At 40.2% G+C, this 17,461-nt stretch overlaps 1 protein-coding gene across 1 annotated transcript in view; it reads right to left on the bottom strand.

Moving 5' to 3' along the window:
• Positions 1–9,554: 9,554 nt before the first annotated feature.
• Positions 9,555–17,461, bottom strand: part of LOC109912406 (broad substrate specificity ATP-binding cassette transporter ABCG2-like) — a 105,209-nt gene continuing 97,302 nt past the window's right edge. The window contains exon 15 of the mRNA XM_048609151.1: positions 9,555–10,270. Within this exon, the coding sequence (XP_048465108.1) occupies positions 10,123–10,270 (148 nt within the window). The 3' untranslated portion in view covers positions 9,555–10,122. The remainder of the gene's footprint in view (positions 10,271–17,461) is intronic.

The raw sequence follows: 17,461 nt of genomic DNA, 5'->3' as shown, positions 1-17,461 counted from the left end.
GTTGCTTGGCCTGCTGTGTTCATCCAGCCCTGCACCTTGTTGTCTGGGAATTGAACCCATGCTGTTGACATCACTCTGAATCACAAACCAGTCATTCAGCCAAGTAAGCTAACCAATCCCTTTCTTATCTACATCCCTTCTTCTTTCGCTGGTTACTAAAACACACTTTTCTTTAAAACCTTTCACCCTGTAAAAATATAGCTTTTATATTGATTAACTTATTTTCCCATGTGTATGTTTCGAGTCATACAGCATTGTCTCAGGCATTTTGGCCCACCATGTCTATGCCAAACAACAAACTTCAAACTACACAAACTCATTGACCTTCACTTGGTCCACAACCTACTATGCTCTCGGATGTTAAGGGATCACCCAGTTGCTTCTTAAACGATGCAAGAGTGCCTGCCACCACCACCCTCTTAATGGCAGCACTTTACATATTTCTACCATCATCTGGATGATAAACATTTTTCTTAGATGTCCTGTAAACCATTTACTTCTCACCTTAAACACATGCCATCTGGTCTTAGATACATCTGCCATGGGAAATAGATTCTATTTTTATCTACTCTACCTATGCTTCCCAAAACTTTGTAGACTTCAATCAGATCTTCCCTCAACTTTCTCTGCTCCAAGGAAAATAAAACCAGCCAATCCTGTCTCCCCACATAACTGAGACTTTCATCCCAAAGCAATATCCTGATGAATCTCCTCTGCAACCTCTCCAGTGCAATCATGTCCTTCCGATAGTGTGGTGATCAGAACTGCACACAGTATTCTAATTGTGGCCTAACCAATATTTAATAAAATTATAACAAAACTTCCTTGCTCCTATATTCTATGACCCAGCTAATGAAGGTAATGAAGGCTAATGAATCCCTTTTGCCTTCTTCACCACCCTGAAGGTGTCAGTATAGGTAGACTGGGATCTATGGACTTTTACATCAAGATGCCTTTGTTCCTCAGTAGTCCCTAGGGACCCACCATTCATTATGTATATCTTTCCCTTATTGGACCTCCCAAAATGCATCACTTCACATTTATCAGGATTAAATTCCATCTGCCACTGTTTTGCCCCATTTACTAGCTGATCAATATCAGACTCATTATTTGACTTGATAGAGGTGTACAAAATGATCAGAGGTATAGATAGAGTAGACAGCCAGAGACTTTTTCCTAGGGTGGAGGTAGCTTTTATGAGGGGACATAGTTTTAAAGTGAAAGGAGGTAGATATCGGGGAGAGGTAGGTTCTTTACTCAGAGAGTGGTAGGGGCGTGGAATGCATTGCCGGAGAGGGTAGTGGAGTCGGCCTCATTAGAGGCATTTAAGCGGCTTTTAGATAGGCATATGGATGATAGTATAAGGTAGCGGTGGAGGTTAGATAGACCTTAGGTTTTGGGTAAAAGTTCGGCACAACATCGTGGGCTGAAGGGCCTGTACTGTGCTGTACTGTTCTATGTTCTAGACTGTAGCCTGAGACCATCCTCCTCTCTATCAACAACATCACTAATTTTCGGGTCATCTGTAAATTAGATCTTCTACATTCACATCCAAATTGTTAATGTACATATCAAACAACAAGGATCACAGCACTGATCCCTGTTGAACATCACTGGTCACAGTGTTCCAATCACAAAAATATTCCTCTATCATCACCCTTTGCCTCCTGTTTGCAAGCAAATTTTGGATCCTGTTTGTCAATTTACCTTAGAACCTATGGGCTCTTACCTTTTAGACCAGCCTTCCATTTAGGGCTTTATCAAAGGCCTTAATGAAGTCTGTGCAAACCACATTAACTGCAATAGCCTCATCAATATAATTAGTCACCACTTCAAAAATCTCAATTAAAATAGGCAGAATCCCCCTTTAACAAATCCATGCTTGCTATCTCAGATCAATGCCTGCCTTTCCAAGAAACAAAAAGTCTGGCAGCATCTGTGGAGAGAAAGCAGAGTTAACCCTTCTTTAGGGTTATTGGACCTGAAACATTAACTCTGCTTTCTCTCCACAGATGCTGCCAGACCTGCTGAGTTTTTTGTTTTTGTTTCTGATTTCTGTTTTTGTTTCTGATTTCCAGCATCCGCAATTCTTTGATTTTTATTTTTCCTGCCTTTCCACTTGTTTAGTAATCCTGTTGCAAAAAAAGCAAAGAAGGTCAAGATCATATTTCATGCAGTAGGGGAAGCCAGTCTAAAACCTTGAGCCCTGAGTTTCTCTTTAAAACTCCTAGATGCTAGTTTGGTTTTTACCTTGCATGTCCAGTCAAGGAGAACTTATTATTTGCATATCCATCCATATGATAAGGCTGGCTGTCTCCTATCTGGTAACTCACTGTATACACCAAATTTATTTTTTTTTGTCTGGCATTGTTCATCAACTTACCTTCTGGTTGATTTGTTGACACTAACATTTCTCAATCAGAAAGGATTCTACTACTCATGGTATTCACAGCCTGTTGCATAGACCACATTCTGGTCAAACTCCACCCCTACTTGCTTTATTATCTTGTTCTGGACTACTACTGCAAGATCTTCCCTTCCTATGATCAAACATTCTTTGATAAGTTTGCAATCTTTCCCAAAGGAAATGTTCATTTCCAGTTCCACTTATAGTACATATGCCACATTTTCTGGCTTTCCACATCTTTTGTCAATCCATGGATCTTACTTCCTGTCATGTATCTTTCACATTTAGTGATTGTTTGTGTTTGATGGTGCTTTTTCCTCCTCTCCTCATAATGGTGATATTCCTTCATTCACTCACCCCTTCTGGCATATATGTTAGTTTAGTGGCAATATTTGATTATTGTCCACCGGGGCAAATAGTTTGTCCTTTATCTTTGCATCATTTGTTCTTATTGAGTCAGTCCTTCAGCCATAATCTGGTCCTTATAACTGTCCAACATGTATGTATGTGAAATGTGTGGTGCCCCATCACTTTCTATGACTCGTTCAGAGTCAATGAGGATGTAATCAGTACCAATTAACCTCAAGGAATGCACACTAACAATTTGATTGTCATATTGTACAATAGCTGCTTTTCCATCACTCATTATAAACTTACACGGATCTTTTAATAATTCTGCCTTTTTTTATAATTTGCCATGTCCACTTGACCAAAATTTATTTATGTTAGCCTTATACAATGAATCCTCTCTGGAATCAATGAATGCATTCTCCCTGCAGGCAGTGCATTCAAGTACCTCAGAATAAGTGGAGACAAGTGTAGTCCCCTTCCAAGCTGGGAAATGGTGGCTCATTATCAAAGGAAGTTTTGGATTTCTCCCAGAAAAACAATTAGTATGAACTGTAGCCAATCATATGCAATGAGATCTTTGCATGGACTGCTCATTCCTGGTATTATGATCTTGAACAAGGCCACTATATTTATGTTCTGGTTAGGGTCCAGTAACTTTTATTTTTAAAGTAGACAAAATGTAAGATCCAGGGGATTTATTAACAGACCAAAGCCACAAGATTCCACAAACAACAATAAACTTTACTACACAAGAACAGTAATACAATCTACAATATATGAACAACTTCCTCTCTCACATCCTAAATACATGTGGTATTTTTTGATGATGAATGGCAATCGAATGCCCATAACACACATCAAATACCAAACGGAATCAAGGTAGATCCCATAGATTCCTTAGCAATTTGATCCAGATGTTAAAGGCATTATAAGTAAATCACATTAAACTTCACAAAGGATCACAGTTCTTTACTTTTACCAACCTGAACCTTGAAACTCCCCCTCAGAAGCCATTGTGGACTGCCCCTACAACTGCTCTTGTTCCAATTGTGCACCTTCTTTTCCTGGGTCTATGTTATTCTGGATACTGACAATTGTTGTGTCCATGTTTTGATGTCCTGTTTTCTCAAATGCACTTAAGTATTAATGCTTAAAGGCTTCTTTTAAGGCCTCCTGGCTTCTCCAAATACAGATGATATCTTCAATTTGTCAACTTCCCAGGACTACTTCTTGGTCCTGCCTCCAACACTTAGCTGCCTACCAATTCCTAACTTTTTCTCTACCCAACTGTTCTTGACTCCTCAGAGTTTCATACAAAAAATCTTTGTAGTTCAGCTGCATTCTCAGCAATACAGGTAACTCCAACACTCCTATCATGAAATCTGTTTCTCTCTTCTTTCTCTGACACACTGCCTGTAACCTTTAAACTCCTCGAGTGATCTCCTAAATGCCTTGACCAACCCACTGAAAACCTTGCAATAACCTTGCAATTTGGGGGAGCATGGTGGCTCAGTGGTTAGCACTCCTGCCTCACAGGGATCCGGGTTTGATTACACCCTCGGACGACTGTCTGTGTGGAGTACGCACATTCTCCCAGTGTCTGTGTGGGTTTCCTCTGGTTTCCTCCCACAGTCCAAAGATGTGCAGGCTAGGTGGATTGGCCATGCTAAATTGCCCATAGTGTGCAGGGATGTGTAGATTAGGTGGGTTATAAGGGAATGGGTCTGGGTGAGATACTCTGAGGGTCAGTGTTGTACTTGTTGGGCTAAAGGGCCTGTTACATTACATTACTCAAAGGAATTTCTGCTGTCATGTTCATTTTCACAGTATTCAAATGTTTGCACGTTCTAAATTTATCACTGACAAATTCAACCCCTCCCCTTACTACTGTCAGTTAGGAGTTTAGCCGGTGTCTCCAGTCCAGTCCCTATCCATTTCTTCATTATCTTGTCCACCATTACACATTTTACTTAACTGTATATGGTTGTAGATTGACTAAATTTAGTTGCTATACTGACGAAGTGCAAGCTGAAAATGTTTTTATCCTATTCCATATGTTCAAGTTAATTGCCACATATTTGTTCAAGTCACTTGCTAATTAGAAACTCACAATGGGCCGTGATGATGTCCTTCTTTTTATATCCCTATTACATTTGTCATTGATCTCTTCTATAACTTTATTGTACCTCATCATCTTTCCTGATCCTATAGTAGGATTTTCAACCTGCAAGAAGATGGATGGGTGATCTGCCAATTTTAAGCGAATTCCTCCGTTTGCCTTAAACTCCTATCCCCTGATGTCAATAACATCTACTTAATATTTTGATCTTAGAAGTTTAAATAGCCACTGTAGTGATTGTAACGAGGTCAGCCAGGTGGACCTCATAGAATATGAGTTCCCTGATGAGGGCTGTTAGTCTGGTCCAATCACGAAGCCCTGGCTAACAGATATAAACAGTAGTGTCAGAGGTTCTGCTCACTCTGAGAGCTGCATTAGTGTCAAGGACTTTCCACATATAAATAAAGGCTGACTTGGTGATGCATACTGGCCCCAAAAGTAATTGCCTTATATGGTTCCTATCCAGTTTTATTTAAGCGTTTTTCAGAAATGGACTGCTCAATAGAACAGGTGTTTCAATTGACACTAGGTCTTTGCTGATAAAGTAGCTTGCTCCATCTATTTATTGGGGATTTCACTTTGTTGTCAACCCCAAACCTGAAGCAGGTAGCGATCTTAAAATCTTTAACCTTACTTTTTTTTAGTAAATTCTGTCCATAAACGTTGATAGATCATCCAAATCTTCCTCAGTTCCCAATTCTGAGCTTCTCACTCTGAAAATATTTCACATCTGACCTTACTTCTTGTTAGAAATAACAGTGTTAAAGCCATTTCATGATTTCTGCCTTTGGTAATGTATCCACTTCACTTTTTCATCATCATACAGTTCAGCTTGACAGGACATCCATCAGAAATTGTATCCTTACACCTTAGAATAGGTTACAGTTATTCTTCCCAAACAAAATTCAAATTGCAATTATCTGCCCAGTAAAGAACTTGTATGTTTCCAATCTTTATCATTAGGTGACTGTCCTCTGCTACCAATGTCAACTCAGATCCAGTAAGTGAGACAGAAATGAGATTGTTTTGACATGGCGAACAAGAATCCAGAACGATATAGAGAAATGCATGACTACAGTCAGAGAAATTTTTAGTGATTGTTGTGAGGGTCAACAAAATAGTTAGAGTCATAGAGTCATACAGCATAGAAATAGACCCTTTGGTCCAACCAGTCCATGCCAACCTGTAATCCCAAACTAAACTAGTCCCATTTGTCTGCGCTTGGCCCATTTCTTCCAAATATTTCTTATACATTTTTATCTAAAAACGTTGTTACTGAACCCACTTCCACCACTTCCTCAGGAAGTTCATTACACACACGAACCACTCTCCGTGTTTAAAAAATTGCCTCTGATGTCTTTTTAAAATCTTTCTCCTCTTAAAAATATATCCCTTAGTCTTGAACTCCCCCACTGTAGGGAAAAGACATCTGCCATTCACCTTATTTATATGCCTCATTTTATAGAACTCTATAAGTTCACTCCTCAACCTCCTATGCTCCAGTGAAAAAAAGTCTCAGCCTGTAACTCAAAATATCCATTCCCAGCAACATCCTGGTAAATCTCTTCTGAGCCCTCTCCAGCTTAATAATATCCTCCTATAACAGGGCAAGCAGAACTGGACACAGTACTCCAGAAGAGGCCTCACTGATGTCCTGTACAACATCAACATAACGTCTCAACTCCTAGACTCAAAAGTCTGAGCAATGAATGCAAGTGTGCTAAATGCCTTCTTATCCACCCTATCCATATGTGATGCAAACTTCAAAGAATTATGTAGCTGAACTTGTCTCTCTGTTCTACAACACTATCCAGGGCTCGACTTCTAATTGTCTAAGTCTTGTCTTTATTGGTTTTACCAAAATGTAATACCTCGCATTTGTCCAAATTAAAATCCATCTGCCACTCTTCAGCCCATTGACCCAATTGATCAAGATCTCTTCGTAATCTTAGATAACCTTCTTTACTGCCCAAAGTACCACCAATCTTAGTGTCATCCACAAACTTACTAACCATGCCTTCCATATTCTCATCTATATCATTTACATAAATGATAAATACAGGTAGACCAGCACTAATGCCCGTGTAACAGTCCTGGTCACAGGCCTCCAGTCCGCAAAACAACCCTCCACCATCACTCTCCATCTCCTGCCATTAAGCCAAGTTTGTATCCAATTGGAAAGTTCACTCTGAATCCCATGTGATCTTACTGTATTAATGAGTCTACCATGTGGAACCTTGTCAAATGCTTTACTAAAGTCCAAGTAAACAATGTCTACCCCTCTGCCCTGATCAATCTTCTTGGTTACTTCCTCAAAAACTCAATCACATTTGTGAGACATGATTTCCCTCACACAAAACTATGCTGACTATTCCTAATCATTCCTTGCCTCTTTGAATGCATATAAATCCTACTTCTCAGAGTTACTTCCAACAACTTACCAACCACCAAAGTCAGACCCACAGGCCTAGTTCCCAAACTTAGCCAATCTTCAGTCATCTGGCCAGCACCTCACCCACAGTTATAGATGACATAAATATTTCTGCAAGGGGCCCCACAATTTCCACCCTAAGTTGTCACAAAGTCCTGGGATACACTAGATCAGGTCCTAGAGATTTATCCGCCTTTATATTCTCTAAGACCTCCAACACCTCCTAATGTGAACTGTTTTCAAAACATCAATATTTATTTCCCTGAGTTTTCTAGCCTCCATTTCTTTATCCACTGTAAAAACTGACGCAAAATATTCACTTACTATCTCTCCCATCTTCCAAGGTTCAACACAAAGATGATCTCTTTGACCTTTATGGGGCCCTACTCTCTCTCTCGCTGGTTGCTGTCTTGCTCTTTTTGCACTTCTGCAGCCTTCTCTTCTATGTAACTTAGAATTTCAATCCTGTCACACGGTGTTGTTGAGATATGAAATGCCCTACTGAAGTGTAAAATTTACCGCTCTGCCTTTCTCACTTGTGCTAGAATGATGTTCTCAAAGTCACAAGACAATTAAAGATAGTAAGAACTGCCGATGCTGGAGTCTGAGATAACACAGTGTGGAGTTGGAGGAACACAACAGTCCAGGCAGCATCAGAGGAACAGGAAAGCTGACATTTCGGGTCAGGACCCTTCTTCAGAAATGGAAGAAGAGTCCCAACCCAAAATGTCAGCTTTCCTGTTCCTCTGATGCCGTCTGGCCTGCTGTGTTCCTCCAGCCCCACACTGTGTTATCACAAGACAATTAAAGCAGTTTTACAAGCATGCATTCTAGTGGAGATACTTACCCGGGAAAATAAGGTTGGTGCACATATAAATCTTGTTTTTACATGTGCTCCACATGCACAAGGTCATTCCTGGAAGTTTATTTCATCTTCATGGGATGTGGGCATTTCTGTCAAGTCCAGCATTCAATGCTCATTCCCAATTGCTAATAAGAAGGTAATATTGAACTGCCTGTTGAACCACTGCAGTGCATGTTGTGTAGGTTCATCCACAAAGCTGTTAGGAAGTGAGTTCCAGGCCTTTAACCCAGTGACATGAAGAAATGGTGATGAGGTTCCAAGTCAGGATGTTGTGTGGCTTGCAGCAGAATTTGTAGGTGGTGGTGTTTCCGTGTTTCTACTACCCTGTTTTTCTAGGTTTCAGAAATTGTGGGTCTGGAAGGTGCTTTTGAAGGCATCTGGGTGAGTTGCTGTAATACATCTTGGAAATGGTACACACTACTGCCACTGTGGCATTAGAGGTGGAGACACTAAATGTTGAAGGTGCTGTTGGAAATGATCATTGCCTGGTACTTGTGTAGTGTGTTACATGCCAAAAATCAAACAAAGCCTGAAAACCGTCCAGCTATTTCTGTATATGAACATGGACAACTTCATTATCTGATAATAATAGTACTAAGCACTGTGCAATCATCAGTAAATATTCCCACTTCTTACCTGATCATGCAGTGAAGGTCTTGTTAAAGCAGTTGATGATGGTTTGGTCGAGGATACTAGGCCTGATACTAGTTTGAGGCCTGAGGAACCCCTGCAGTGATGTCCAGGAGTGGAGATGATTAACCTCCAACAACTACAACATCTTTGTGCTGGGTCTGACTTCTGTGTCAACAACAAAAACAGAAATTGCTGGAGAAACTCAGCAGATCTGGCAGCATCTTTGAAGAGAAAGCAGAGTGAATGTTTTGAGTCCAATGACCCTTCTTCAGAACTGTTCTTCTGTGCCTTGACTGTGACTTATGATTTCTGTGTTGTAGCTCCACTGGGTTGGTACTTCAGTTTAAAATGTATATGCTACTGTTCCTGGCATGCCATTCTGCATTCTTTATTGCAGCAGGCTTGACAGGAACATTGGACTGAGGAGTATGCCAGCTGGTGAGGTTATAAATTCTGGTTGAATACAATAATGCTGCTGTCAATGGCCCACTGCATCTCATGGAATGCCAGTTTTGAGTTGCTAGTTAAAAGTATCACTCAGAAATTTTATCTAGTGTACTAAAATATTCTTAAAACTGTTTAGCTTTTATCAATTCTAATTAATAAACAAAGATATCCATTAAAGTGCTTATGCAAAAGTATAGCATTCATTCTCAGTTCCAGAATGTGCCTTCTTTCAATTTTAATATTTCTAATACAATTTACATATAACCTCCCATCACAGTTATAATAATTCAAAAGGCAAATCTGAACCAGAATCTTGAGTAATTTTATTCACTTTAAGAAAGATAAATATAAGAAAAAGTTCTTGTGTGTATACAGCACCTTTCATGACATCACAGTGCTGAAAAGCCAATGAAGTACTGTTCAGGCATTGTCACTGATATAACATAAGGACATACATCAGTCAAACAGTACAAAGTCCCACGAATAGTATGAAATAAATGGCTAGACAATCTCTTTCAATAATGTTGGCTGAAAGATAAAAGCTGGCTCAACTAGCTCCGCTGTTCTTTTAAATAGTGCTATGGGATCTTCCATATCAACTTGATGGAACGTTAAGGCATCAAATTGAGTACTACAAAAAAAGACCACACCTCTGGCAGTGATACACTCCCTCAGTACTGCAGTGTGCTCTCAGTTCACACCATGTGCTGAAATTTCAGGAATGAGTTTTTTTGTCCTACAAATTAGAGTGTTGCTAGTTAGCCAAGCCTGACATCCTATCTCAGTTATGATTATCCATTGAAACAATGAAAGAACTAGTTCTTATTGATCTTGAGTATAACATATGATCAGTGTCATTTTTAGGAGGGTTATGTGAATTTCTTCATACACCTAAGATTAACATATGCAATGATCAGGAAAATTATTGTGATGCATGCAAGTGCGGTAATGTTCTTCCATATGGCCCACAAATCAAATCCACTTCCTTGCCCACACAAGTACTCTTCACCATAACATCTAAAATAAAAACAAAATTCAGTTTTAGATGTACTGAAAAAATACAAATCATATCTTATACCATGAACACATGTAAGATATAAATTTGGCAAAGCTGAAATCTAATTACAAAAAATCAATCCATGAGTCAGCTGGACTCTACTCAAATATAAATCATTCTCCAGCCATGTTTCCATTGGATAAGGCTTACCACTGAGAAGGCAGCTTTGAAAAATCAACCCTCTGAAACAAACCAATACAATGGTCCAAATCATATGGTATGGGAGCAGCAAATAACTCAACTTAAGTCATTGATACACCTTGGGACTCTGAGGATGTCCCAATATATAGACATGTGCAGTACTTATCCTGTCAGCCAAGCATGAGTAATAGGGCAAAAACAGAAATTGCTGGTGAAACTCAGTAGGTCTGGCAACATCTGTGGTAAGAAAGCAGAGTTAAAAATTCAAGTCAGATGACTCTTCATTTTGCGTTCCGATAAACCCGAAACATTAAGTCTGCTTTCTTCCCATAGATGTTGCCAGACCTGCTGAGTTTAGACAGCAATTTCTGTTTTTGTTTCGGATCTCCAGAATCTGAAGTTCTTTGTTTTATTTTACATGAATAATGAGGTTTGGCTGAGAGCCTGGAATTTCGTTACATTGTTGAAATAGAGAGAGAAAACATTGTGTTATTGATAGTTTTATAAGTTTTAATTTCCGGGATTTGTTTTGTCACTGTTTATTTAGACAAGATAAAAAATTGTAAAGAGCTAATAGCTTCTGTTACTTTTACTTTAAAGCTCTGGTTGATTTACACATTTATGGGGTTGTTGCAATAGCAATTTTAAAAGGAAGTGTTATGATTCCAGCTGACAATATTAAGGAACCAGTCAGATCCGAGACAGAACCCTGGTAATAGATCATATTTTAATTTGTTTTATACGATAAGACCATAAGATATAGGAGCAGAATTTGACCATTTGGCTCATCAAGTCTGCTCCACCATTTGAACATGACTGACACGTTTCTCAACCCTATTCTCCAGCCTTCTCCCCATAACCTTTGATCCCCTTACTAATTGAGAACTTATCTATCTCTATCTGAAATACACTCAATGACTTGGCCTCCACAACCTTCAGTGGCAATGAGTTCCACGATTAACTATCCTCTGGCTGAGGGAATTTCTCCTCATCTCCTTTCAAAACGGTAAACTGTTCACTCTGATGCTGAGCTCTCAGGTTCTGGTCTCTCCTACTTGGTGGAAATATTTTCTCCATATCCACTCTATTCAGGTCTCTCAGTTTTCTGTAAATTTCAATGTGATCTCCCTCATCCTTCTAAACTGCATTGCGTACAGACCCAGAGTCCTCAACTGCTTCTCATATGACAAGCCCTTCATCCCCAGGATCATTCTTTTGAACCTCCTCTGCATCCCTTGCTACACTAGCACATCGTCCTTGGATATGGAGGCCAAAACTGCTCACAATATTCCAAATGTGGTCTGAACAGAGCCTTATATAGCCTCAGCAGTACATCCCTGTTCTTGTATTCTAGCCCTCTTGTAATGAATATTAACATTGAATTTGCCTTCTTAACTGCCAACTGAATCTGCATGTTAATCGTAAGAGAATCCTGAACTAGGACTCACAAGTCCCTTTGTGCTTCAGATTTGCAAAGCCTTTCCCCATTTAAAAATACTCTATGCCTCTAATCTCCTACCAAGTGCATAACCTCACACTTTCCCACATTGTATTCCATCAGCCATTTCTTTGCCAACTGTTCTTGCCTGTCCAAGTCCTTCTGCATACTTCTTTCAATACTACCTGTCTCTTCACCTATCTTTGTATCATCTGCAAACTTAGCAACAATGCCATCTGTTCCCTTACCCTCATCATTAACGTATAACACGAACTGTTATGCTCCCAACACTGGCTCCTGCAGAACTCCACTCATCACCAGCTGTCTTCTGCCAGTTAGCCAATCCTCTATCCATACCAGTACCTAACCATGGTACCAAGCACTCTTATCTTACTTAGCAGTCTCCTGTGCAGCACCTTCTCTATTTAGAAGCCCGAATAGATCACGTCCACTGGCTCTAACTTGCTTGTTATCTTCTTAAAGCATTCTAACAGATTTGTCAGGCATGACCTCCCCTTGATGAAGCCGTACTGACTCAGCCCTATTTTACCATGCACTTCCAAGTACTCCGCAATCTTACCCTTAATAATGGACTCTACAATCTTTCCAATCACTGATCTTAGGCTGACCGACCTACAGTTTCCTGTATTCTGCCTCCCTCCCTTCTTATACAGGGTTATTACATTAGCAATTTCCAGTCCTCTGGGACCTTCCCTGACTCCAGTGATTCTTAGATAACAAGGTGTAGAGCTGGATGAACATAGCAGGCCAAGCAGCATCAGAGGAGCAGGAAGGCTGACGTTTCGGACCTAGACCCTTCTTCAGAAATGCTCCTGCTCCTCTGATACTGCTTGGCCTGCTGTGTTCATCCAGCTCTACACCTTGTTATCTCAGATTCTCCAGCATCTGCAGTTTCTACTATCCAGTGATTCTTATATGGGCGGCACAGTGGCTCAGTGGTTAGCACTGCTACCTCACAGCACTAGGGACCCGGGTTCGATTCCACCCTTGGGCGACTGTGTGGAGTTTGCACATTCTCCCCGTGTCTGTGTGGGTTTCGTCTGGGTGCTCTGGTTTCCTCCCACAAGTCCAAAGATGTGCAGGTTAGGTGGATTGGCCATGCTAAATTGCCCATAGATTAGGTGGGTTATAGGGGGATGGGTCTGGGTGGGATGCTCTGAGGTTCAGTGTGGACTTGTTGGGCTGAAGGGCCTGTTTCCATACTGTAGGGATTCTATGATTCTTGAAAGATCACCACCAATGCCTCCACAATCTCCTCAGCTATCTTCTTCAGAACATTGATAAGGGCTACCATAGTGTTAAAGATTTGGATGGTGAAGAATTTGTCAAATCTGTTCAAGAAAATTTTCTTTATCAAAATGTGGATGCTCCTACTAAAGAAGAGGCAAACCTAGACCCTTTCTTAGGCAATAAGGCAGGGCAGATGACTGAAGTAAAAGTGGGGTAACACTTTGGGTCTAGTGATCATAATTCTATTAGTTTCAAAATGGTTATGGAAATGGATAATCCTTCCATGAAATTTAAAGTTTTTGATTACAGTAAGGCAAATTTTAATGGTATGAGACATGAACATTCAAAAGTTGATTGGAGTAGACTGTTCTCAGGTAAAAGAATGTCTGCCAATGAGAGGCGTTCACGAGTGTGATGAAGAGAGTTCAGAAGAATTTTGTTCCTGTTAGAGTGAAGGGTATGGCTGGTAAGATTAAGGAACAATGGATTAAAAAAGATATTGATGTTCTAGTCAAGAATAAAACAGAATCTTATTTTAGATATAGACAACTTTGTTCAATTGAACCTCTTAATCATTATAACGAATGTGGGGCATTCTTAAGAGAGAAATCAGGAAGGCAAAGAGGGGATATGAGATAGCATTGGCAGATAAGGTTAAGGATAATCCAAAGAGATTCTACAAATACATTAAGAGCAAGAGGGTAATTAGAGAGAGGGTAGGGCCTCTTAAAGATCAAAGACATCACCTTTGCATTGAACCCCAGGAGATAAGAGTGATACTAAATGAATATTTTGTGTCAGTTTTTACTGTGGAGAAAGAAATGGGGTCTAGAGAATGCAGAGAAATAAACTTTGATGTTTTAAAAACAGCACACAATACAGAAGAGAATGTTTGGGAGGTCTTGGAGAATATAAAGGTGGATAAATCTCTAGGATCTGATCTAATGTATCCCAGAATGTTGTGGGTAGGAAGGGAGGAAATTACGAGACACCTTGCAGAAATACTTGCATCATCTCTAACTACGGGTGCGATGCCTGATGACTGGAGGGTGGCGAATGTTGAACCTTTGTTTAAGAAAGACTGTAAGGAGAAACCAGGGAACTATAGACATGTGAGTATGGCTTCAGTTAAATGTAAATTGTTGGAGGTGATTATAAAGGAGGGGATTTACGGACATTTAGAGAGGCAAAAATTGATTAGAGATAGTCAGCATGGTTTTGTGCCAGGAAAGTCATGTCTCACAAACTTGATTGAGTTTTTTAAGGTTTTGCCAAAAAGATTGATGATGGCAGAAGAGTAGTCGTTGTTTATTTGGATTTTATTAAAGCCTTTGACAAGATTCCACATGGTAGACTAATTAGTAAATTTAGGTCATATGGGATTCAGGGTGAGCTTGCCAATTGGATACATAATTGACTTAATGACAGGAGACAGAGAGTAATGGTGGAGGGTTGCTTTTTGGACTGTGACCAGCAGTGTTCCACAGGGTCTGGGTCCCCTTATGTTTGTCAATTACATAAATTATTTAGATAAGATTATAGAAGGCATGGTTAGTAAGTTTATGGACAACACCAAAATTGGTGGCATAGTAGACAGTGAAGAAGTTCTGAGGAAGGGTCACCGGACCTGAAACGTTAACTCTGTTTCCTCCTTCAAAGATGCTGCCAGACCTGCTGAGCTTTTCCAGCAACTTTGTTTTTGTTCCTGATTTACAGCATCCGCAGTTCTTTTGGTTTTTAGACAGTGAAGAAAGTTTTCTAAGATTACAGAGGGATCTTGATCAAATGGGTCAATGGGCTGAAAAATGGCAGATGGAGTACCAGCTGGATAAATGCGAGATATTGCATTTTGGTACAACAAACAAAGGTAGGGCTTATACAATTAATGGTAGGGCCTTGAGTAGAGTTGTAGAACAGAGGGACTTGGGGTGCGGAACAGAGGGACTTGGGGTGCAGGTACATAATTCTTTGAAGTTTGCCTCACATATAGACAGAGTAGCTAAAAATGCATTTGGCATGCTTTCCTTCATTGCTCAGTCCTCTGAGTGTAGGTGTTGGGTAGTCATGTTGAGGTCGTACAGGACATTGGTGAGGCCTGTTCTGGAATACTGTGTCCATTTCTGGTCACCAAGTTATAGAAAGGATATTATCAAGCTAGAGAGGGTTCAGAGGAGATTTACCAGGATGTTGCCAGGTGTGGAAGGTTTGAGTAATAAAAAAGGCCCCATATGCTGGGACTTTTCCACTGGATTGTAGGAAGTTGAGAGGTGACCTGATAGACATCTATAAAATAATGAGAGGTATAGTTAGAGTTGATGGTAGTTGTTTTTTCCCCTAGGATGGGGGATTTCAAGATTAGGAGGTACATTTTCAAGATGAGAGGAGAGAGATTTAAAAAAGACGTGAGGCAAATTTTTACACAGAGGGTGGTTCGCGTGTGGAATGAACATCCTAAGGAAGTGGTGGATGCAGGTACAATTACAACATTTAAAAGACATTTAGGTAAATACATGAATAGGAAAGGTTTGGAGAGATATGGGCTAGGAGTAGGCAGGTGGGATTAGTTTAGTTTGGAATTATATTTGGCATGGACTGGTTGGACCAAAGGGTCAGTTTCCATGCTGTATGATTTTATAACTCTATGGTGTAGCCCATCTGGTCCAGGTTATTTATCCATCTTGAGGCCTTTAGCTTCCCCAGTGCCTCCTCTGTAGTGATGGCCACTGCACTGAGCTCTGCTCCCTGACTCTATTGAAGTTCTGATATGCTACTGTTTTAACAAAGTGGTTTCTCGCTGAAACATAGGCATGCAATACTGCATACATTGCTTTAATAATAAAATAGAAGTTTATCAACAAAAGAAATAAAGAAAAAACTGAATGAACCAAAACAATCTGAGATAAACAAACAAAAAAATCCATTCACAAAAACCCATTCACTGCACTCCCAGGCCTCAGAAACTACTTTAAAAGAAGGCACCATGGCTACTGACATATTTACAAGTCAATTATTAACTTCAGACACACAGAAAACCCATAAATTACAAAATCAAAAATCAGTGCATCGATTTCCCCTAATCTGCCATGTTTTCTGGGAGTACCTACAGTCGTGCAGAACAGCTTCAGAATGCCAGCACCTTTCTGAATACACAATGGTGTTTTAAATACAGTGCCAGTCTCAGGAATGCCAGTTAATACAGGATATCAGACCAGTGGTGGTTTCTTCTGGCTATGGTGAATTGGAGAAGCCAATGTTGGATGAGAGGGGTGAGAGGTACCATAGGAGGGGTAAGTAGTTAATGAGGTGAGTATTGAATTATCTTCACAGAGGCTGATATCCCATCACCAAAGAAAGACAGGCAAAAAGGAAAAGGCAGTGGAGTGGCATTGCTAGTTAAAGAGGAGGTTATGCAATAGTGAAGAAGGATCCTAGCTTTAACAATGTGAAGCAAAAAACATTACGGTGCATTTGTATAAAGATTCTAAAATTCAAGAATTACTGGAACAATTCCTATGGATTGGAGTGGAGCTAACGTAATTCCTCTACTTTAAAAGGGAGGCAGAGGTAAAACTGGGATTTAGACCGGTCAGCCTGATTTGGGCAGTGGGGAAAATGATAGAGTCCATTCTAAAATCCTTAATTGCTGAACACTTGGGATGGTGGGATCATACAAAATTAGTGTGGATTTATTAATGGGGAAATCATGCTTGACAAACCATTGGAATGGTTAATGAGAGACAGCCAGTGGATTTGGTTAATTTGAACATTCAGAACACTTTTGACAAAGTCTAACAGAAGAGATTAGACTGTAAAATCAAATCAAATGGAGTTGGGGGTAGTGTATTGAGATAGATAGAATTGAGACTAATAGAGTGTATTGAGTTAGATCGATAGAAAACTGGTTGGCGGACAGGAAATATATAGCAGGAATAAACGGGTCTTTTTCCAAATGGCAGGCAGTGACTCATGGAGTAAAGGTAAAGTTGCCAGAAGAGCATAGGGCCGCTCTACCATTGGACAGACAACTGGTGGTGGTTTAACCTGAGGGTCACCATGACTCAGGCGAGGGGAAAGGTTGAGAAGGACAGTCCTTTATGGTAACCTCAGCTGGTGTAAAGAATTGAACCCATGCTGCTAGCGTCATTTTGCATTGCTAACCAGCCTGATCTCTCAGTGGTAGTCGAATCAGAGATAGTAGGAACTGCAGATGCTGGAGAATCCGAGACAACAAGGTGCAGGGCTGGATGAACACAGCAGGCCAAGCAGCATCATAGGAGCAGAGAGGCTGACGTTTCGGGCCCGAAACGTCAGCCTCTCTGCT

This window comes from Rhincodon typus, chromosome 20, assembly GCF_021869965.1.
Source record: "Rhincodon typus isolate 14 chromosome 20, sRhiTyp1.1, whole genome shotgun sequence".
Classification (NCBI taxonomy): Eukaryota; Metazoa; Chordata; class Chondrichthyes; order Orectolobiformes; family Rhincodontidae; genus Rhincodon; species Rhincodon typus.
Note: the sequence above shows the minus strand (reverse complement) of the source record. Positions and strands in the feature narration are given on the sequence as shown.